The sequence below is a fragment of the Corylus avellana genome, chromosome 8 (assembly GCF_965113065.1).
Source record: "Corylus avellana chromosome 8, dhCorAvel1.hap1.2, whole genome shotgun sequence".
In the NCBI taxonomy this organism is placed as follows: Eukaryota; Viridiplantae; Streptophyta; class Magnoliopsida; order Fagales; family Betulaceae; genus Corylus; species Corylus avellana.
In genome coordinates this window covers 6938839-6963347 of record NC_142497.1, presented here as the reverse complement: position 1 = coordinate 6963347, position 24509 = coordinate 6938839, and the positions used below count along the sequence as shown (strand labels likewise).

The 24509-nt window shown below is 32.7% G+C and overlaps 1 protein-coding gene across 1 annotated transcript; it reads left to right on the top strand.

Annotated features, from left to right (window-relative positions):
* Positions 1 to 3235: 3235 nt before the first annotated feature.
* Positions 3236 to 11808, top strand: LOC132162839 (TMV resistance protein N-like). The gene is made up of 6 exons (XM_088518717.1): positions 3236 to 3723; positions 8385 to 9483; positions 10097 to 10372; positions 10460 to 11341; positions 11405 to 11683; positions 11746 to 11808. The coding sequence occupies exons 1-6, from the start codon at positions 3236 to 3238 to the stop codon at positions 11806 to 11808; spliced, it is 3087 nt and encodes a 1028-aa protein (XP_088374843.1).
* The last annotated feature ends 12701 nt before the right edge of the window (positions 11809 to 24509 follow it).

Genomic DNA, 24509 nt, shown 5'->3' with positions numbered 1-24509 from the left:
ATTGTAATTACTTAGAACACCTCATGTATAGTTCAAATAGGTTTCTTCCTTTGTAATTGCTTATGCTTATAAATAATGTTTTCCTTCAATGGTTTTGGTATTCTGCCAAAATCAGTCCATTAAAGTTTTCTTTACATTCAACCAACAGAAAGCAGCAGAGATGTAAGGCATATTACATGCCCACCAAAATAAAACAAAAGAACATAATATGCTTCAAGAGAACGTCAACCAACGTTATAGCATTGGGAAGTGCTTTATATATCAACCTACAAAAAAATTGATTAATTCAAGCCACATTTAAAGGGTATGAAAATATATGCTTAAAGGACTACATATTGGTTAGGATGTCAGAATTGGAGACTCCAAACTCAGAAATGGAAAAGGTTTTTTGCTTAAGAATAAGTTGAAAATTTCAAACTAGTTATGACCACATTCCTGCAATGAGAATTCAGGTTTAGCTTCAATATACACCGAAAGATTTGTCATTTCAAAATTCCAGATCAGAAGTTATCTTATTATGACAAGTTTTTTGACAAAAAAAAAAAGGAAAAGAAAAAGGCCACAACAGATAACAAATAACAAATTAAAAGCTTAAATCAAATGTGAAAACTTCTTGTAGTGGCATCATTAAGAACAAGACCTGAGGTGCTCCGGGGGTATGGCATCATTAGAGCACATGCCTCTTTTTTCTAAAATGCAGAGCTTTCACATTGAATTTCAGACGTGTAGAAGGAATGGAAACCCTTTATTACGTATAGGGGTCGGCAAATTAACCGTCTACCGATTACCAATTGTTTGCCGACTACAACCGAATCGAAATTAACTGTCAACCAACTTATGTGAGTCCAAAATCAGTATGGATTCTTTATACTGACGTCGATTCAGTTTGGTTAACTGAACCGAACCGAACCGCCAAATTTGACACGGTTTAAGGCTTTTACGGATAGACTTTGTGGAGTGATATTATGTTAAAAATATTTAGTAAGTTTTTTGCATCTTATATTTTTATTGTTTGCATCTTATGTTGAATAAGTTATTTTAGCAAGAAAAAAAAACAATTTGGGCCGAATAACTATTTTTGACCCATTTAAAAATAGCATTGGCTCAATTAAAAAAAGCTCACGGTTAATCGACTGAAATTAACTGAAAATTTCAAGATAATTTGTTATCGAAATGAAATCGATGAATTAACTGACAATTTCGATTAACCGACCGATATTTCCTATATATGTATATATTCTTTTTGAGCAACCATTATCTAATTGTATCTAGAAATGTATAAAGCCATATATATCGTGTGGCCAAACTATCATCCGGGTCGTCAATTTGATTACTAATTTACCATTTTTCTACAATATTATTTCAAACACCGTGTGGAAGTAATTGCGCGCCAATTTGCCAAGAATTTTCTCTTCTTTCTTTTATCAATGCGGAAGCTGAAACATGACTCTATTTCGTAGCCTTATAATGTTTGGTAAATGACTCTTTCTTCTATTGAAAAAAAAAAAAAAAAAAAAAGTTTGATTGATAGGACATTGAAAATAGAAAACATGAATGCATTATACATATTATTTTATTAGGTTGATCATACATCCCTTAAGTGATATTAGAATAATCCTTTAATTTTCTGCTAGTTATGCAAACATTTTACTTAATGGATACCAAACTGAATGGTGTTGGGCAAGTGATGCAGAAGATCGATCACACATGAGGAACTTGTATGGTATTATTCCAACTATTTACAGTAGAGGAAGATAATGCAAATTATGAAAGAATATATCATCATCATTTATTTCCTAATTGACTACTGACTAATGCATTTATTCAGGAAATAAATCATTATGAAACTTGACGATCCATTTAGTTATATATATATATATATATATATATATATATATATGTGTGTGTGTGTGTGTGTGTGTGATGGGTTTTTGATCATGCATGTTACCTTGAACATACCATCCATTATTCCTCAATTATTGCTATTAATCATTTCGGAGAAAGACTTCAAGATCTAAATGAGAAGTGTACGTTAAACCAACGTCCATCGTATCATCCGGGTCAGTTTGATTAATTACACATTTAGCATTTTTTTACAATTCAAATAGACCGTGTGGAAGATGCCATGGCTCTAACTTTCCCACTACTTTACGTTGCAGAAAAGGATTTATGTGTCGAAATCGGTAGGGTGATCAGTTGTAGAAGATAAGAGTATGTGTTGGCAAAACATTATCACAAAAATAGTCTCCTTTAAAAAAATAAAAATTTTAGTTTTTTTTAATTAAATTATTTTTTATTTTTTTCCGAATTTATAAAAGTATTTTTGTCTTGTTGAGAATATGTATGAATATTTTTATCTTTTTGTTAAATTTAAAAAAACATGGACAATATTTTATTAATTTAGGAGAACATTATTAATGGACGGTAATTTAAAGAGTGTATAAACTTTATCCAATTTTATAATTTGAGTTTAAAATTATAAAAAATCCTAATCAACTGCAAAAAGCAAGATCTAGGAAGTTGCCCAAGGAAGATCACATTTAATGTTTATCCTCGGCAGTTGAACAAAATAATTGTAAAAATTAATAGGACAATTAAATCTCTCAGTTCTTATCATTATGAGACACCGACCTCAGGCTCACCAACTGTAATATGTGCTATGGGCGTTGGATCACATTAATTTTCTCCTCCAAATAAAGTTACGTGTTCCGTGTGGGAGGTGCCAAGAATTTTCCGCGTATGCTTTTTCTCATCTTTCAAGATTGTTTATTAATTAATTATAAGGAAGCTGCCAAGAATTTTCTTCTTTCTTTGAAGTTTGAAGAGTCATTTAGCTTATATTTAGGTCATATTGGAGGAGTTTATGTTTCGATTTTGTTTTATAATTTTTTTAAATAAAAATTTCGGTTTTAAAAAGATTAAAAAATTTCCTTTAAAAAAATCTGAATGCATGCTTTTTTTTTAGAAAGTTTAGCTATCTCTTTAATGAGTTAAGATTTAATTGATAATATAAATTGAATTTTCAAATAATAAAGATTAAATGCCTTTATATAAGTTAGACATCTCCTAAATTAACAAGAAAAATAAAAAACAAACTTAATTGAAATCTTAGCTCGTTACTCTCATTTTATCCTTTATATAATTTTAGCCTACATATACATACAGCACTCGTTACTCTCATTTTATCTCTAAAGTGTACGTAGTAATCAGGCTTGCATACAAAATCGCTTCTTTCATGGCTTTCCCAGCAGTAGCTTCTTCTTCTGTCATTATCCGTCCATGGCATTTTGATGTGTTCTTGAGCTTTAGAGGTGCAGATACCCGCAACAATTTTATTACTCATCTATTCAAGGCTCTAGATCAAACGGGAATCTATACTTACGTGGATGACAAACTTGAAGGAGGAGAGGAAATTTCATCGGCTCTTCTCAAAGCCATCAAAGAGTCGAAGATTGCAATAATTGTACTCTCTGAAAACTTTGCATCATCCACATGGTGCTTGGACGAGCTGAAGGAGATCCTTGAGTGTAGAGAAAACAATCAACAAACCGTTCTGCCAGTGTTTTACAAAGTACTTCCCTCAGATGTACGATATCAAAACAAGAAATTTGGTGAAGCCTTGGCCAAACATGAACGCAGATTCAAGAAGGAAATTGTGCAAAGGTGGAAGGAAGACCTAGAGAAAGTTTCCAAATTGTCCGGCTACCATTTGACGAACGACAGGTATTTTTGACCTTTTATATATATATAGGCAAAATAATTTATTGAATTAATGTAGTAGTCGCTTACACATGGATAACATTAATTGGATCGTTCTTATAGCTTACTTATGCATGTGTAGCACATGTGAACTATTTTACACAAATAAATGTTAACTCACTTCTAAAGTACTTATAGCTAGCTTGTTTCCTAAATTGTTGTGTTCAAGAAATTAAATTCATTAAATTATTTTGTTTAGGACCACATAATTTACTTAAATAATTTATGGATGATCTAATTGTTGAAGATGAACTTTGCATTTATTCTTGTATGCAAAGATTAAGATGTTTGTCAATATTTAATGGAATTTGTAAAAATACACGTCTGAATTTTTACAATTTATTTTTTTCAAAGAAAAAATTAGAGTATTTTGAAATTTTGATAGAATTTAACAAAAAAAAAAAGAAAAACCTGACTAATGGGTGACATTGCAAAATAAATTAAAAGTTCGATACACTAAATTGAGAGTTTTTAAACTTTGGGAAGTAATTGCAAAAGTTTTTCAATATTTTAAAAGTTAAGAACAATTAAATTATTTAATCTGAAAAATTTCGTAAAAATAAAGAAAGCTTCGATACTTAAAACTTTGAATAAATCCAAATTGAATAGTTCAATACCGCAAATGACTTAGGATAAATATACATAATTTAGGAGATAAGAACTTCTATTTTAAATAGTTTTTATTATTAAATATTAATTTTTCCTTAATTAAGTTATACGAAGCACATATATTTTGAAACTAAGATGTCATTTTTTTTTTTTTTTTGTTCCTAAGAGATAGCTCAATTGGCTGGGACCACGCCTAATGAAGCGGATGTCACTAGTTCAAATTCCCCCTCCCCCCTCTTGTGCGAATATGTCAAAAAAAAAAAAATGTCATTTTTTTAGATCTATATCAAGATGAATGAAATGAAAGCATTGTCCGAAAAATGAAAGATAAATTGAATTTTTTCAGTCAAAATTATTGGTTGGTTTACACTATTTGAAATTTAACTCACAAATTTAAGCACTAATTAAAAAGTAATTCTAGGTGGCCTACTTATGTCCCATTGAGAATAATGTGTCTATTAAAATCACAATTTGATCAAAATTTAATAATCATCAATCACAAGCCCAATGGTAATTTTAATAGCTACATCATTCTTAGTAAGACACAAATAAAACACAAATAGACCACCTCTAATTACTCCTAATTAAATGCAAAAGCTCCGACTTGTTACAAATTGGTATTACAATTAAACTTTTAACACGAAAATGTCATGCGGCAATGAATAAAGACAAAACTAAAAAACATAAAGAAAAAGGTCACTCTGAGCCTGCACCCTTCTCTCCGCCTTTAATAAGATTTCCTATGTAACTAAGGCTGGCAATTTTGACACAACCCACGAATACGACACGAAGTTAGCAAGTATTGAGTTTAGGTTTATCGAGTTTAGGTCTTAATCGAGTCTACCCAATTAAGACCTGGCTAAATTCATGTCTAGCGGGTTGACCCGATGGGTCCAAGGGTCAACTCGCCAAACACGTTTAAATTAACGAGTCTGGCGGGTCAGTCGGGTCTCGAGTGACCTGCCAAACCCGTCACCCATTTAAATTACAAAAAAAAAAAAACCCAAGCGTGTAAGTGTTGTAACTCGGACCTGGTAATGGTATAACCCTAAAAGTCCTAATTCCTAAACACACTCCCACGACTCACCCCACTACCCCAGCAGGCAGTAGCCGCCAGCCCCCCCCCCCTGCAACCTAAACCAGCGACGCCGAACGACCGGACTGTCTTTCCTCTCTCCCTCTTGGCTCTACCTCTATCTCCCTCGAACCCTCTCTCATCTAAAAAGTGTGGCTTTCACACCCCTGCAGCCGCCAGCTCCCCCCCACCCAAATTGGCGACTGGACTGTCACTACGCAATTAAGGTGACAACACTTTTCTCATTCACTTTGTTTCCCATAATTTCGTTTCAATTTTCTCTCTATTTCTCTATCTATCTACCTATCTATCTATATCTATCTCTCTGTTTGGTTGCCGTGAAATCATTCCCCTGCAAAATTAATTAAAACTGATAAATTTATTTTAAAGTTACAATACCATCAGGAAATCAAACAATATATTGTAAATCAAACAATAAATCAAACGCTATATATATATATATATATATATATATATATATATATATATATATATATATATATATATATATATTAAATTTTGTTACTTAATATAGGTACCAATTAATATTGTTATCCAATTTTGTTAACCAATTAATTAAATTTTGTTACTTAATATTGGAACAAATAATTAATATTATTAATTAATTAATAGCCATAAATTAAAGAATATAAAGCACATATATAGTGAAAGCATTGCATAATTTTTATTATTAATTAATAGCCATATATATTTTGTTACCTAATATTAATTAATAACCGTAAATGAAAGAATTCAAAGCACATATAATAACCATATATAGTGAAAGCATCGGATATAAGAGACAAGAGCATTAACTAGTTTTATAAAATTTTAATGGGTTTGAATATATCTCTTAATATATGACGACATATACCAATTAAATTTTGTTACTTAGTATAGGTACCAATTAATATTGTTATCTAATTTTGTTAACCAGTTAATTAAATTTTGTTACTTAATATAGGTCCAAATAATTAATATTATTAATTAATTAATTTTTGACATGTGAAATAATGGCACGTCAATAATTATTGACATGTTAAAATGCCACATCAATAATTATTGACGTGTCAAAATGTGACACGTCAAGAAATTATTGACGTGTTACATTTGACAGGTCAAGAAAATATATTGAAAATAATAAGAGAAAAAAAATTATATGATCACATATTTTTTAAAAAATACTATATACTTAAAACTAAGATAATACATATATGTATTAATATTCCTACAATATTGAAAACGTGATATGTATTAATACTATATCACTTTAATTAATAACCATATATATTTTGTTACCTACTATTAATTAATAACCATAAATTAAAGAATATAAAGCACATATATATAATAACCATATATAGTGAAAGCATTGCATAATTTTTATTATTAATTAATAGCCATATATATTTTGTTACCTAATATTAATTAATAACCATAAATTAAAGAATTCAAAGCACATATAATAACCCCAAGCGTGTAAGTGTTGTAACCGGGACCCGGTAATGGTATAACCCTAAAAGTCCTAATTCCAAAACACACTCTCACCACTCACCCCACTACCACAACAGGCAGCAACCACCAGCCCCCCTACCGAAACCAGCGACGCCAAACGACCAGACTGTCTCTCCTCTCTCCCTCTCCGGCACTCCCTCTCCCTCTCGGCTCTACCTCTATCTCCCTCGGATCCTCTCTCATCTAAAAAGTGTGGTTTTCACACCCCTGCAGCCGCCAGCTCCCCCCCACCCAAACCGGTGAGCAGACTGTCGCTACGCGATTAAGGTCACAACACTTTTCTCATTCACTTTGTTTCCCATAATTTCGTTTCAATTTTCTCTCTATTTCTCTATCTACCTACCTATCTATCTATATCTATCTCTTTGTTTTGTTGCCGAGAAATCTATCGTTGGTTTAGAAAATGTGAGGGAAAAATTGGGTTTCTTCAAATCCAAGGGGTTTGCGTTTAATTTTTGGATTTGACCTGTTTTAAGATTGTGGGGTTTGACGATCTCCAGAGCCATCATTGTTTGTGTCTTATGAGTTTGTTGGTGTTTCTTTGTATGGGTTTCTTAGATTAAGTTTGGAGTTGTCTAGTTCGAGTGAGTAGCTTCTGTTTGGTTGCTGAGGAAAAAAGTGGGAAGTAAAAGGACACAGGAATTTTTTTTTAGTCTACAAGCTCAGTTTACCAGTTTAGAGCATGGGTCGTGTCAGGTCGTGTCCACCCGATCTGACCCAATTATGTTAAATGGGTCGTGTCGGGTTACCCGGATATTTTTCGTATCATAATCGTGTCAGACCAGTTAACCCGATTAGCTAAACGGGTTGTGTTCGTGTCTTGGGTAATCGGGTCGCGGGTCCTAATTGGGTCTACCCGATTACCCGTTTTGCCAGCCATTGTAACCATGATTTAATACAACATAAGGTCATTTTACATAATCTAATATAATTTCTGTTTTAGTACTACAATCATAGGCGACTTAACACTTCATAATATAATTAAGTTTTTAGCACCCATTTCAAATAGCAAGATCTACCTGAATGTAATACTTAATTATTATTGAATGGTGCAAGATGAAACAGTTCAATTTACTTAAAAATTAAACATTTTATACAAAAATAACCCCTTCTGATACATAAAAAAGAAAATTAGAACAAATGCAGTTACATTTTAGAGTAAAATGCAAAAAACACTTTTGATATCAATAAGGCAAAACCAAATTCGAGAATGACTGAAAAGTGAAAAGTATGAGTCTTTTTACGGGAGGACATGTGATCAATCAATAGGAGGATTAAATCATATCTTGTTGCCTACCATTTTCATTTGTTACAAAGAAAAAAAAATGTATGTAAATCTTGCTCCTACATCTTTTCATGTGATTACTCCAACTCATTTAATGTTTGTTTGTTTTTGTTTTTTTTTTTTAATCTTTTATGTTGGTAGGAATGAATCTGAATTTATAAACGAAATTGTTCGTGTGGTCTCAAAAATGATAAGTCGTTCAAGCTTAAACGTCCCTGCCAATTATCCAGTTGGAATAGAGTCTCATGTTAAAGACATCAATGCACTTTTAAGTATTGGAAAGAGTGACAAACGAATGGTAGGAATATTTGGAGTTGGTGGAATTGGTAAGACAACTATCGCCGAAGTGATCTATAACTCGATTGCTCATCAATTTGAAGATAAGTGTTTTCTTGAAAATGTTAGAGAAAATTCAAAGCAAGAGTATGGTCTACTCAAGTTGCAAGAGAAACTTCTTTCTCAGATCCTACGTGACTCAAATTTGAAGGTTCGCACTGTTAATCTAGGAAAAGATGCCATAAAGAAAAGGCTTTGCACGAAAAAGGTTCTTTTAGTTCTCGATGATGTGGATGATTTGATCCAATTAGAAGCATTATCCGGAGAACTTGATTGGTTTGGTTTGGAAAGTAGAATCATCATAGCAACTAGAGATAAGCAGTTATTAGCTACGCATGGAGTTGATTTAAGACACAAGATGAATGAATTGCAGGACTGTGAAGCTCTTAAAGTATTTAGTCGACACGCCTTCCATAGTGACAAACCTAATGACGATTTTGTGGAACTCACAGAACATGCATTATGTTATGCTGGGGGCAACCCACTAGCTTTAAAAGTGGTAGGTTCAAATCTATATGGAAAAGACATAAATTTTTGGAAAAGTGAATTGGAAAAGTACAAAAAAATTCCCCACACAAGAATTTATAATGTTCTTAAAATAAGTTATGATGGATTGGAGGAAAATGAGAAAAATATTTTCCTTGACATTGCTTGTTTCTTCAAAGGGAAGGATGCTTCATATGTCACTCATATACTCGACAGTTGCGATTTCTATCCGCATAGTGGTATCAAAGTACTTATTGATAAGTCTCTAATACATATTCACTGTGGTAATTTGGTCATGCATGACTTGCTACAAGATATGGGTAGAGAAATAGTTCGTCAAGAGTCACTCAACAAACCTGGCAATCGCAGTAGATTATGGCATCATGAAGACGTCCGTTATGTACTAGAAAAAAATGCGGTAAGACTCATAAAAACACCCTTTTAAATGTACATTTTGCAAAAATTGATAGAAAAATATCCACATACTTGCGCACACACATATACATGCACCATCCATCTCAAAACAAAGTATTTGGATGTACTTCAGTCCAAAAGAATAAATAAATCATCAATGAAATTGTCTTTTACTCTATTTCAAAGATTGATATAGTTTTTATGAGTGCTGTGCTTTTTATTTTATAAATATGGAAATACTTTTTATGAGTATTGTACTTTTTATATTATAAGTAAGTTAGAATAATAAGTTAATATGAGAAAAAAAAAATTGACATCTTGAATTTGATCACTTACTTCGAGAAACATTCTAATAATAAAAGTAAATTATCTATTATGAAAATCTTTTTTTTTTTTTTTTTTTTTTTTTTTTTTTTTTTAAAAAAAGCAACATAGGTTGCTAGATTGATGGAATATAAGTTTGCTTCAATTTCATAAAATAATGTGTGTATATATAAGAATAAAATTATAATTCTATATATATATAAATAAGAATTTGTTATAATTCTAGCAAGTGATAAAATATGAAAAACTTCATGTTTTGATTTTGTTGACACACTTATGTATTGTCTTCACAGGGAACAGAAAATATTAAAGGCATATTAGTGGACTTGCCGGAACGAGACTTGATACAGTGGAAATCCAATACATTTGAGAACATGGAAGGGCTTAGATATTTTATATGTCGTAATGCAGAGTTTTCTGAAGAACCTACTTATCTCCCTGATGAGTTAAGAGTGCTTGATTGGACAGAATATCCTTTGCAATCTCTACCATCCAATTTTCATGGACGGAAACTCACTATTCTACGAATATGTAATGGCCACTTCAAAGGAGTCAAGGAAGGATTTAAGGTATGATTGATATTTTTAATGTTTTTTTCTTTAGAATTATGTTGTAAACTTCTTTGAAGCTTATTTCATTCTATTTTTATTTTGCAGAATTTACCAAACCTGACTATTATGGAACTCATTGCACTTGAAAACCTAACTGAAATTCCTGATATTTCAAGAATCCCAAATTTACAAAAATTACATATTTCTGATTGCAAAAGTTTAGTTGAGGTTCATGACTCTGTTGGATCCCTTGATAAGCTTGTCTGGCTGTCATTTTTCAATTGCTCTAATCTTATTAGTTTGCCAAAAAGCCTCAAGGTGAAGTCTGGGGGAGGTCTTTATTTTCTAGGTTGTTCAAGGCTCGAGACCTTTCCTGAAATTGAGTGTAAAATGGAACTACATGGTTTAACTTTAGACGTATTTGATTGCATAAACCTTATCCATCTTCCAAGTAGCATTTTTCAGTTGAAGTTCATCTCGCTTTCTGTCTTATGCTGTCCAAAACTCGTTATGACTCCGACAAATGTGAGGGATGAAAGACAATCCCCAGAGGAAAGTAGAGATTTATTCTTATCACCTCCTTTACTGAATTCAAGCATTTCCGATGTTGGTTGTTCGTATTCGGCACAAACAGGACTGAAGCTTGATAGAATTCATGCCTCTTTTGATATCTTAACCATATCAGGGAGTGAAATTGTTAGTCTGCCTGCATGGTTCAAAGCATTTATCAGATTGAGGGTGCTTCGGTTGGAAGGATGCAAGCAACTTCAAGAAATTCTAGAACTTCCAGCAAATATAGTAGAAGTAAGTGCCTGCAGATGTGTTTCATTGGAAAGTTTCCCACAAATATCAAGAGAAAATCAATTCAATACAAGTCAGTTGCCATCGTTAGAGTGGATTGACTTGAGTGACTGCTATAAAATGGCTGACAAAATAGGGAAGGTGGAAGATTTTGTATTGGATAAGGTATGTCTCTCTCTTATGTACGTGTTTGTATGTGTCTTGGTTTATGGTTTATACTTATGAAAATTCATGATATTCGTTTAATAGGTACATTATAAGGACTCTTTTGCTGGTGGAATTATATTTCCTGGAAATAAGATACCAGATTGGTTTCGCCATCATATGGACTGTCCAATGGGGAGTCGCACATGTATAATGGATATTAAAGGGCTCCCTCATTTGGATGAGATCCAAGGAATTTTTTTTTGTGCTATTCTTCAACCCTTTTCTAACCGCATCATCGACGAAGATGCTCGGTTTACGATGAGGAATAGAGGAAGAGATATTCATAAATTGGGAGATTTCATTGGTATGAAATCAAAAAATGTATGGTATGAGTACTTCTTCCAAGAATCTTTTGAGCTAAAAGGGGACTGTTTGCAATTTAGGTTGGTTACAAATCCAGAGTTGACCATCAGAAGTTTCGGAGTTCATATTATACACAAGCATGAAGAGAATGCGAACGATCATCCAGATATGCCCCCTGTGGACTTTTTTTTCTTTTCTGATGAAATTAATCATGACTGGAAAATTTCATCCGTAGAGGATGAATTAGATGAAGAATGTGATAATTTAGTGGGTTCACTTACAAAGGATGAATCAGATGAAGAGCGGCCTGAATTGAGTGAGTGCGCTAAAATGGCTGAGAAAATAGGGAATGATCAGGTGGAAGAGTTTTTATTGGAGAAGGTATGTCTCTCTCTCTTATGTACATGTTTGTATGTGTCTTGGTTTATGGGTCATACTCATAAAAATTCTTGATATTCGTTTAATAGGTACATTCTAAGGACTCTTTTGATGGAGGAATATTTCCTGGAAATAGGATACCAGACTGGTTCCACCATCCTATGAAGTGTCGAATCGGGTGGAGTAACTCATGTATAATGAATATTAAAGGGCTCCCTCATTTGGATGAGATAATCATACAAGGAATTATCTTTTGTGCTGTTCTTAAATCCGATTTGTGCTCTGGCAACGCCGATTGTGTGCATTTCGCCAAGTTTACGATGGAGCATAAAGGTATAGAATTTGATAAAATGAAAGATTTCAATTATATGAAATCAGAAAATGTATGGTATGAGTACTTCGTCCTAGAATCTTTTGAGCTAAATGGGGACAGTTTGCTGCAAGTTAGGTTGGTTACAGATTTTCAGTTGTCCATCAAAAGTTTTGGAGTTCATATTATACACAAGCATGAAGAGAATGCAAACGATCAGCTAGAAATGACCCACGTGGAGTCTTGTTTCAGTTTTCGAGAACTTGTTAATTGTTTCCCGAAAATTTCATCCACACAGGATGAATCATCAACACAGGATGAATCATCCACAGAGGATGAATCAGATGAAGAAAGTGAAAATTCAGAGTGTTCAATCATAGAGGAGTCAGTGGTGTCAGTGGTGAAAAGGCTTGCAACTTGGAATCCAGTTGTTATCCACAACAGATAAGGAGTTCTTTTTCAGTTACAATTTGGTATTTTCTCTTGAAATTTTGGGAACTATGTAGCAATTATGGACTTTTTCCCTTCCTATTCATGAATTATAATTTCCTTGAGGAAGTTTTCTACATGGTGTTTTTTAATCAAATTGTGTGCTCTTTATGTGATTTAGAAATTTTAGTACTTATGGTTTTTTTTTTTTTTTAAGTAAAATTCCCTCCTATTGCTCCTTTAGTGTCAGATTCAATATCCTTTTCATAGGTTTGAATAAATTTTCACAGGTGGCTTATAATTTGCTTAGAGAAGCTCATTATTTTGTCTCTAAACAGGTTGAGATCATTCTTTGTTATTTTCTTAGAATCTTAATCCGTATGTTATAACTTGATTGATGAAAGTTGCTACTTTTTTTACATATTTAAAATCCCAGTTTATTTTAACTGAGGTGTATTAACAAGATTAATATACATAAGATCTTAATCAGAAGTTTCTTGTAACTTGTAAATATTTGTTTGTAGTTGGTGATGAAATTGAGCGTTTCATCTGACAATACTATATCCTATCAATTATGATTATCTCTCTTGATCAAGGAATTGTGGATAGTACTTTTGATTGATATGTATGTTGGTGTATTTAGAATACACCAAGTTTAATTTTAATGGCAGTGCCAAGCCTTTTACTAGGTAGTGGACAAATAATTAAAGTTTGGTCAAAACTCAATATATATATATATATATATATATATATATATATGCGATAATAATGATAATTATAATTTTTTAATAGAATAAAATATAATTTTTTTTTGAAAGAAAACTTGGATACTCTTCATTCATAGATGAAAAAAGAATACAAGAGCAATAGCTCTATAAAGAAAGAGCATTAAGCTCTGAAAGAATAATATTGGAAATACACATAGGAGTCTCCTCAATCCACAAATTATCCATTGTAAACCTCGATGCCTCCTTCGCTAAACCATGAGCCGCTTCATTAGCCTCTCGCTTAATATGGCTAATCTTTCATTGACGGAGGGATCTCAGAACTAGCTTGGTATCTTCCACTAAATGCCTATATCGAAGCCAATTTTGTTATGTTTCCCCAGTGGCCTTGACAACCAATAATGAATCGCCTTCCAAAATTACATCAAAAAAACCCAAATCTTGGCAGGGTTCTGCTGCGTGTAGAGTTGCCAAAACTTCCCCAACGGTTGATTCATAAATTGCCCCAATGGTTTTATTTTTAGCTACATGCACCCGTCTACCTCCATAATTGATGATAACTTTGAGCTAGTTATGAGATAACACAAGTTCAAAGCCCATTGAAAATAAGTTTTATTTTTCTCTCATAAACCTACTGAAGCTATTTAAATACGTACCCTATCATAGGATGACCGGCCAATAATACATGGGTTTTCTCCCTAGGAGAAGGGGGCGTGAGCTAATTAGGGTTTTGGAGAAAAAATAAAAAATAAAAAACAAAAAAGAAGAGAAAACAAATAAATGAGTCAACTTTCCTTGCCATTGAATATTTTATTGAGGACTAATTAAAGAGTCTCAAGGATTGGCCTAATTAAGGTGTTAATTAATTAGTGTTTCAACACGTACCATTGAATGTAATTGAAGGGTCAATTAATTAAATAATGGTTAGGAAAGAAACCGGCCCCACAAAGTAGAGTTTCTTAAAAACTCTAGAATATCAGGAATCCATTTATAATTAGTATCACTAATTTACCTTCCTATCTGGGTCCCCTCTCACGTCAACAACCCTTCAGTTGGTGAGGGGGGTACTCGCACGGCTTTTTTTTATTTTTTTTTGGGGGGGGGGTAAAAGGTAATTTTGTACAACATTATGAGTTATCATCTATGTTATGTGTCCATTGACGATTGGTTATGACCGACAGAAATTTATATACACGCATGCATCTAACGGTTTTTGTTCGATAGGGACCACTTTATACAACTTTTCCCTTGAATATTTAAGATATAATTTTATATAGTATCCTAAACATCAATTTGATACAATTGCAAGAATCATGAGGGATCATCATTTAAATAATCCGGGAAAAACATATTTTAGCCACTTGAACTATCACATATTTTGTAATTACGTCCCAAAACTTTAAAAAGTGATATCAAGACCCCATATACTATTATCGTCGGTCAAATTAATTAGACAATTTTTCATTTTTCCCCAAAATACCTTGTAAGTTATTAAAAAATTATATAAAAATAACCGTTTGAAAAAAAAAAGAAAAGAAATTAAGGGTGCTGATATGGAAAGGGCCACCCCTTTTTTGGGTTTTTTTTTTTTTAATTTTTAATTGATTATTTTTATTAACTTTATGAGCATTTTTTGGTATAAAAATGCAAATGTGTCTAATTTGACACATGGTGGTAATATAAGAGGCACTAATGTTACTTTTTAAAGTTTGATAGTACAGTGTAAATAAAATTGAGTGATAATTGAAAGGACTGAAGTGTAGTTTTACCCAAAAAAATAATATAAAAAAAACCATTTGAAAAAAAAAAAAAAAAAAAAAAATCAAAGAGGCTAATATGAAAAGGTCACCCTTTTTGGTGTTTTCAGTAATCTTCAAGATAATTGTGTATCCCAAGAATCAATTTGAAATAACTACAAACCTCAAGGATAGATAAACAATTTTTTTTTCTTATATATATATATGACATGCCATGTAATCTAAGAAACCTTGTGCTAAGTTCAATGCCATGAACTACAATCAAGTCAAGCATATCCAAACAAGGCAACAATCTCTTGATTTCCTCCATATTTCATGAGATTGCTTATTACTCTCCAACTGACATCAACCTTTCGGCAAATCTCTCTTTTTCACTTGCATCTCCAACCCAACTCCATATAAAAATAAAAAAAATTAAAAATAAAATTCAGTTTTTGATATTTTGCGGTAAAATCTAACCATTCATCGGTGGTTTTGTTGCGAGATTCAACCACCCCTTGGTATTTGCTGCGAGATCTGACCGTCCCTTGAAAATTTGCAGCAAGATCTGATTGCTCCTTGATATTTTACGGCGAGATTCGACCACTCCTTGGTGTTTTTTTTTTAGAAAAATACAAAATCAGTCCTTGTGATTTACTTGATTTGCAATTAACTCATTGTAGTATCAAAATGAACTCAAAGGTCCATAAGGTATGCCAAAAAAATAATTTAGTCTCTATAGTCAAATTCCGTTTATTGACTTAACATATTATGATAACATAAAACGTTAGAACCAATAAAATTTTGATACTTGTTATATTTAAGTCAGTGTCACACTAATAGAATCTATTAAATTAGTAGACAGAATTTGACATAAGGGACTAAATTATTTTTTTGACATACTTTGAGGACCTTTAAGTTCATTTTGATATCACAAGGAGTTAATTATAAATCAGGTAAACCACAAGGACTAATTTTTTTTTTTAAAAAAAAAAATACAAGACTACATTTTGTCTACATTAAATTCGGTAATTTACAAGGGAACACATCCCATAGATCATGAAGTGAATCATGGGTTGAGGGGCTGCCCTAGGTATGCTGATGGAGAGTAATTAACATGCAATCCTATGAAACATGGAGGAAGAAATCAGGGGGTTGTTTCCTTACTTGGATATGCTTGACTTGATCAGATTTTATCTTCTAACACAGTCCAACAATTTCGTTGCAATGGCTTTATTTCCTCTTTCTTATTTTCCATCTCATTTCTTCCATGTGGTTTAGTTGGTAGCAGGCGCATGAGGGTACTGTTTGTAGGAGAAAGGCATTCTTGTGAGGACTTTTATAGCGTGCGTTCACTAAAGTTTGAAACAGACATGTATATCATCGTCATTCTATGTACGTTTGCTTCTTCTTCTTCTTTTTTTTTTCCTCATGGCATGCGTGCCTACTTTAAGTCTTTTGTCCAAGGATGTGCAATATTGTGAAAGTGACCATAATTACATAAGTAATTCTGGAAGTCACTTTTATGTCCTTTTTGTATCACTTTAAAAATAATATGACTTTTAAAATCAAGTTTGCTTGGATTTACTTCCAGAAAAGCAAAGTGATCCCGTGAAAGGAAGAGGTTAAGATAATCAAAGGATGGATCACCAATTGTACTACATTGATCTTCGCGCTTTCAAGAAATAATGAATTAAAGTCTCATCAGAGATGGTAGAGGAAATAAACATTGAGAAAATTAAAGCCTTTCATATGCCTTTGGATGTCTACATATATAGTGTATGACATATTTATTTAATAAAAGAATTGAAGTGTTTTATTTTCTGAGAATTACTTGAGCTTTTGAACATTGCAAATGTATTTGGAATACATACGTCAAGTCTTTTAATGGCAGGGCCTATAAACAAACGTATTTTACTGGGTATATAGTGGACAAACAACGAATTAAAATTTGGCCTAAACACAATACACCTTCACCATTTGATGCAAAAATTATGGAGTTGTTAACTCTAATCTTAAACGTCTTAGTGGCCGTCCCTTTCAGCAAACCACTAGCTAGCATCTTAATTAATAGAACATAAGTGAGCTGGCCGTGTGTGAACGTGTTGACTGATTGTTAGAGCAGCTTTAATCAACAATAACGTGTGTTGAATGATTGTTAATTTATATCAAAATGACAGTAAATTTTTTCGGAATAAAAGCCACTACAAAAAATGTTTTTTTCCTTGACCAGCAGTTTTTGATGTGTTAGGTGATCTGACATGTCAGTAAATTTTATTGACGTGTGTCGAGCATTAAAATTTTTGAATGTCAAAAACAGAATTTTTTTGACGTCACTTTTAATATGTCAATAATTTTTGACATGTCAGAAAAATTTTCTGAAGTGTTATTTTCTAACATGTCAAAATTTTTTCAGACGTGGTAGGAGTGACACGTCAGAAAATTTTATGACGTGTTAAATTTGTCACGTCAAAATTTTTTTTGATGTGCTAGATTTAACACGTCAAAAAAATTTCTGATGTGCTAGAAAATGACAGGTCAGGAAATTTTTCTGACGTGCCACTTTCTGACACGTCAAAAATTAGTGAAGTGTCATTTTCTGACACGTCAGAAAATTTCTAACGTGTCAAATGTTATGATACGTCAAAAAATTGTGACGTGTCATAACTTGACACGTCAAAAAAATTGGCCAGTTTTAAAATTTGGTTTTTTCCTCACAATACATATTTTTTTGAATTTTTTTGGAGCTGTACCCGAATTTTGGATTATAATTAACCTGATGTACAATTTATCCATTGATCCATGCTGTTGAAATATATATAAAATATAGAAATAATATATTCTAACACATGCAAATAAATAATACATATCCATCGATCCATGCAAATAACATAATTCATATCCATCAACGTCGATCACAGACTATCAACCAAAACCAGCTTCAAGACACAAATAAAGACATATATACCAAGTGCGAATGGCCAACCACAAAAACTATACACCAATAAAACTATCTCTGTTATCATATATATATATATATATATATATATATATATATACACGTACATCAAGAAAACTATCACAAATACAATTACATCAACAAAATAACTTATGTACACTAAGTGCGAATGGCCAACCGAATTTCTTCAATCCAAGTTATCGTCGATATCAATAGCATCCTCTCCATGATTGCTACTAGCTGCAAATGATGAAACAAACAATCACCAAGCAACATTCTAAAATATTATCAAGTCTTAATCATTGAGCAACGTCACTATGTAAACAAAGGTCATCATACTCAACAAATTCAGATTTATATCTACACCCCAACATATTTTCGTGATCAAATCAAATGCACCAAACAATATGTTACAAGGACCATAGTGGTCTATCTCATAATACCAAATACTTCAAATGCAAAGTTCTAACCCACATCCACCATCAAACCAACCATGATATAAACCAAATTCAACAGGATTTGCAACATAATTAATGAGAATGACTATAACATATCCAAACTCTAAATTCAGTTCTAAAATTACATTGACCATTAAAAAATGTCATTACCTGATCCATTATCGACCGACGATCTCACAATCACAAAGGGTGGGGAAGCTCTCTCTGGCACTCCCTTGTATTGAGTCACTTCGGGCCCAGAGCTCGACCGCATCATTTCCTCGAGCTAGCGAAAATGGGCCTCAAACATTGCCACCATTTGAGCCTCCTTTTTAGCTAAGTGCGTATCTTTCATAGCCATCTGCTCTGCCACTTGCTGAGCTATCCGTACAGCTGTCTGCTCCCGCTCTGTGGCCAACAAGGCATCCATCTCTGCCTTGTGCTTTGCCCTCTCCGCCTTAAGCGCACTGTCAAGAAGTTCTTGTGAGACAGTGGAGTGCCTGGTGTTTTGTGACTATGCCTGTAATGGTGTATAGTATGAGTGTATGTAGCCCCGCACAGGCATAATATTTAGTCCAGCCTATCGAACCCTACTAGCGTACTCAGGCTTATTTCTAAGCACCTGGGTGTACGCGTCGTTTGGCGTCCACCTGACCATCCCCTCTGTCACCCTTGACGATGCTGTAGGGTCAGTGGGTATAAGCTCCTCCATCCTCTCCTGTATATTACATTAATTATTGGGTCAATGGGTCATACAACTGTTAATCACAAATAAATTATCACATATATAAGTAATACACATCTCTCCTTGACTATGTCATTCGGATATCGACCATCTTTCTTCTTGTGTGTGCGGATGTAAGCCTGTGTACGAGTAGGAGAAGTGCCCACACGTATGGTCTACCGAAAAAATAGAACATACAGATATGTTTATATATATATATATCAAATGTTTATATTTATAAGTATAGGGTAAATTACACACATACCTCTTCATATGTCACCTTGGCGTAGCTCTTTGACCCAGTGCAATGAGACGTATTGTTCAATACTCGCAAGCTCTTCATATACGCCGCATACTCTTACACAATTGACATTCTTAATATGTTAATACTAACACAATTACAATTAATGAAACTATAAAAAATTATAGTATAACTCATGACTTACCTTGTTCTTCTGGCTACACCATTTATCCAACAAGATGGTTAAGTCGACGGCGTTGTACTTGGCAAGCCTTTCTTGCCCCACTCTCGCCGGTACGGTGACTGGAGTATCGTCTGTTGTCATGGCAAGAACTTTTTTTAAATCGTGCCTCCAAGTCTTCAGCTTGGTGCCATATCATGGAACGAGTGCTTCTTTACGGCAACCAAGTTGCACTCGGGTAGGACGAAAAAGTCTACTTGCACAAGTTCAAAATTGATAAATTAAAAAAACCAAAAATATATGTGTATATGTATATACATATAAACACACATATATATGTACAACTTAGAGCGTATATATACATACATTAGGAGTGTTTGACATAATAAAATACATATACCATCAAGGCATCCCATATATCATTATTGGTACGTTTCGATACCTTCGTCCAGTTGTTTGGTATTCTGACATAATTTTCGCTCCTTATAACCTTACCGGTCATTCGTCTAAACCTCATGGCGCTAAATCCGACGGGCTACCATGAAGCATTGTACTCAAGTACTATCTGTTTGCCGGTGGGGATCCCCAACAACCTGTGCGAGTCAAGAATAGTGTTTCCATCTGGATCGATACCTAATAGATTAAAAATTACCGATTTAAGTTATTTTGAATTGAATACTAATTCATTGCGTGCATGTCTCCACCTTGATTTTCGCTTGCACTTGCATCTACGGCCGGACAATTTGAATTAGAGCTTGTACCAGTACCCTTTACATGCTTTTCACCGTGATAGTATCAGAGTGTGTATTCCAGCATTATTCCTTTACCCCCTATCAAGTGGTCGAATACGAAACATGGCCGGTAACGCCGATTATTTCGACAAATCTTACAAGGGCAATAGATGAATCCATCAGGAGTTCTACAGTTACTAACTGCAAACTCCACGAATAATCTACACCCGTCTCTGTATTCCCTCGTACCCCTAGACTTTGTCATCTAACTCTTGTTCATTTTTCTCTACGTATATTAGGAACAAATATTTAAGACTTAAAAAAATTATAAACCTATATATAGCATTATATATAGACAGTAATATATATATATAACATTTACATAATCTAATCTTGAAAAACCAAAAAAAAAAAAATACTCAATCCAAATTTAAATGCATTTTTGGTGGGACCCTAAACAAAATAACAAAATAATTCTAACTAGGTTATTTTATATATTTGAATTAGTTTTTTTTTTTTTTGGTTTAAGGTTTTTCTATATATACAAATAATAAGTGACCCATCCCGTCAACATTGTTGCTACTTTTTAATTTTTAAGAGTTCAGTTTGCTATTTGCAAAGCTTTTTATTTTTCCATAAAAGGATACACTTTTAATAATTTACAATGCTTCTTCCTACTATGTTGAAAAATACCAGCATTTCAATCTTCTTTATTTATTTATATATATATATTTTTTTTTGTAAAAAATGAATAAAAAAATATTGAAAGTAATTAAGCTGCCTCCCACAAAAAGTGAATTATTGGTTCGTGAACTCGACAGAGAATTAAAATGATGATGTATAGCATTAATCTTATATCTGCACGTGTTTACAGCAAACCCAGTTTATAATATAGTTTCATATGATTATAAATTAATTAAAGAACATTGGAAGAGATAATTAATGTATGTAGTGAATAAAAATACCCACTTTGCTTTCTTTGTGATCATATTATTTTAGGCATTAGGATAAATCAACATGGCAATGAGATTTGATTAGTGTTAATTAAAAAGTAAAGATATAGAATTACTTTCTAGCAATAGCATAAAAGAGGAGCTAAATTTTTTAAATGTCCGTCTGGGGTCCATCTCTTTTTTTTTTTAAAAAAAAAAAAAAAAAAAAAAAAAATTGTTTTTCCTGTTGGTCCTAGCTTGAATGTGCACAATTTGTTTGTCTTCTAGCAAATCAAGGTATTAAATTAACTAGCACAACATTTAAGAGATAATATTGTAAAGTACGAAAGAGAATTAGTGTATGCATGTAAATATATAATTGGGTATTTAGTCCGATTCAAGGGATACGCCACATGGTAGCAAAAAGGAATATTTCTATGTGCTTCAAATAAACAATATTTTCTTAAAGATTAAAGGGCAGATGGCATGAACCAAATCATAACAGGAAAAATAGTTCGTTTAAAACCTAGCTCTGAGAATATTTTCTTTTAATTTAAATTAATTAGGTGTTTCTATTTTCTATTTTGAGTAAATATAACATCTACCTGGGTTCGTTATATATGGAGACCCTAAATACAATAAATTTGGCTAGGTTATATATATATATATATATATATATATATATATATATTTTACATTAACACAATATATATGAACATTAAAACCAAAACACATTTAAAAAACTAATTTGAAACAAGAGCCTAGCATTATATATTCATTTTGCATTCATGTTTATATACAACAATAATTAATAGATATACCATACAAAAAAATAAAACTAGCTAACAAATTAATTACTTGCTCACAAGTACTCAATCCAATGCATTAACAAAACATCATGCGGATTCATGACAAAATAAAACATAAAATTGATAAAACAACAGAATATAAAACATATAAAACAAAACAATATAAATAAACAAATAATATATATATATACTTGGAGAGAGTAGATGGCAGGAGAAATTGAGGCCAGAGAACCATCGGAGATGGCGACGATGAGATGGATCGGAGCTGGCCGACTGGAGATGGAGAGTGAGCTTGAGAGAGAGAGTGCTGCTGGTTCCAAGTTGAGAGAGATGAGAGAGAGAGAGCGGGAGATGAGGGAGCTGAGGAAGAGTGAGGGAGAGAAAGAGCTAGACCGGCCAGAGCTAAGGGAGAAGAAAATAAAGGAAAAATGGGGGAGGGAGAGGCACTGTGCGTGGGAACTGGGCGGGAGAGAAGAAAACATGTACTAGCGAAGAGGGAGAGGGGAAAAAAAAAAGAAGAAGAGAAGAAATTAAGGCGCGATGGGACAATATGGAGGAAATCTAGATTAAATTTAATGTGCATTTTAAATGTTTATAAACACTTTGCACTATTTTATATCAGTTGGAAGATATTTAAATATCTGCATGCATGTCCAATTGTTATTAATCGTTAATTTTTATTAGAACTTTTCTTATCAAATTTTTGTTATTAATTTATATTAATCGTTATTTTTTTTAATACATAATTTTTATTATTAAATTTTAACGTGTGAAAGAATGACATGTCAATAAATATTGACGTATCAAAATGACATGTCAATATTTACTGACGTGGCGGATTGGCATGTCAATAAGTTATTGCCGTGTTAAAGCAACATGTCAATATTTGGCACATCAATAAATATTGATGTGTGAAAATAACATGTCAATAAATATTGACGTGTAATACTTTACCACGTCACTTTATTAAATTATTTAAATAAAATTTTTAAAAATTAAATTGAATTTAAATTTAGCAACGTGTCAATATTTGACACGTCGTTATTTCTTGACATGTGGAATGTGCCATGTCACTAAATATTGACGTGGCACATTTAACACGTCAATAAAATAATTATTGACGTGCCACTTTTGGCACGTCAATAATTGCTGACGTGGCAAAAGTTGGGTTACTGTTTACCACATTAGAAACTATCCATTTTTTTTGTAGTGCCATTATAAGCATATCATAGTTAAAGATTCAGATTTCGAGAATTGACAAATATTTATGAATTGTGTCACATGGTTGGTAATTACCCAAAGATTAAATATCTACTAACTTGTTTTTTGTGTTGTTGTACTTGTATGTAGTCTTCTTCACATTTCTATTGCAACTACAGAACAAACATTTTTAGCCATGAATACTATCAATGCTAGGCTTTACAACAAAGTTGAAGATGAATTTCTAACATACTATTAAATGGTGTACATCGAAAGAGAATTTGTTGTTAAAGTTAGTATAAATTTAATCACAAATAAATTTTCGGATTCTAAGCAAGCCTGAAATCATCATTTTTAGCCTCTGGGGCACTTCAACTCAGCCTATGGGCCAAGCAAGCCTGAAATCGCTTATGCAGATCGCTTTACGATAGCCCAAACGATCGCTTGCTAAAAATTCTTTTTCTAAGCAAGCCTGAAATCATCATTTGCATATCGCTTGGGCTGAGTTATGCACAAATAAATTTTTAGCCTTTGCTTCCTTTACGAGTCTTCTATCCTTTAATGAAACGGCAGTCGCTTCCTTTTTATTTTTATTTTTTTATTAACAAAAATGTACAAGACAAATTGTCGTCTTCTTGATAGATCAGCCCCCCCCCAAAAAAGAGGGGATCGATCTCTTCCACAAAAAGCATTTATAAGAAACAAAACACCAAAAAGTAATGAATGGATGTGGATCACAACATGCATGGATGTGGACTTAATTGCATTATTTGTCTATTTGTCTATGAATTTGACTAATATATGTTGAATGTTTTGTTCTTAATATATATTCCCCATGTCAGGCCTTAATTATTTATATTTGTTTGAATTATTGTATGTGGAGTTGAATGTTTCCTGGAATCTTCATCATCTCTTTTTTGGTGAGGACTTTTCGACTCTAAATTGGTCCCGCACGTTAATTATCCCATCTTTTATAGCGTGCGTTTACTCAATTCTGAAACTGACATGAACATTATTTTTTTCTCATGCCATGCCTACTCTTCTAGAAGCTC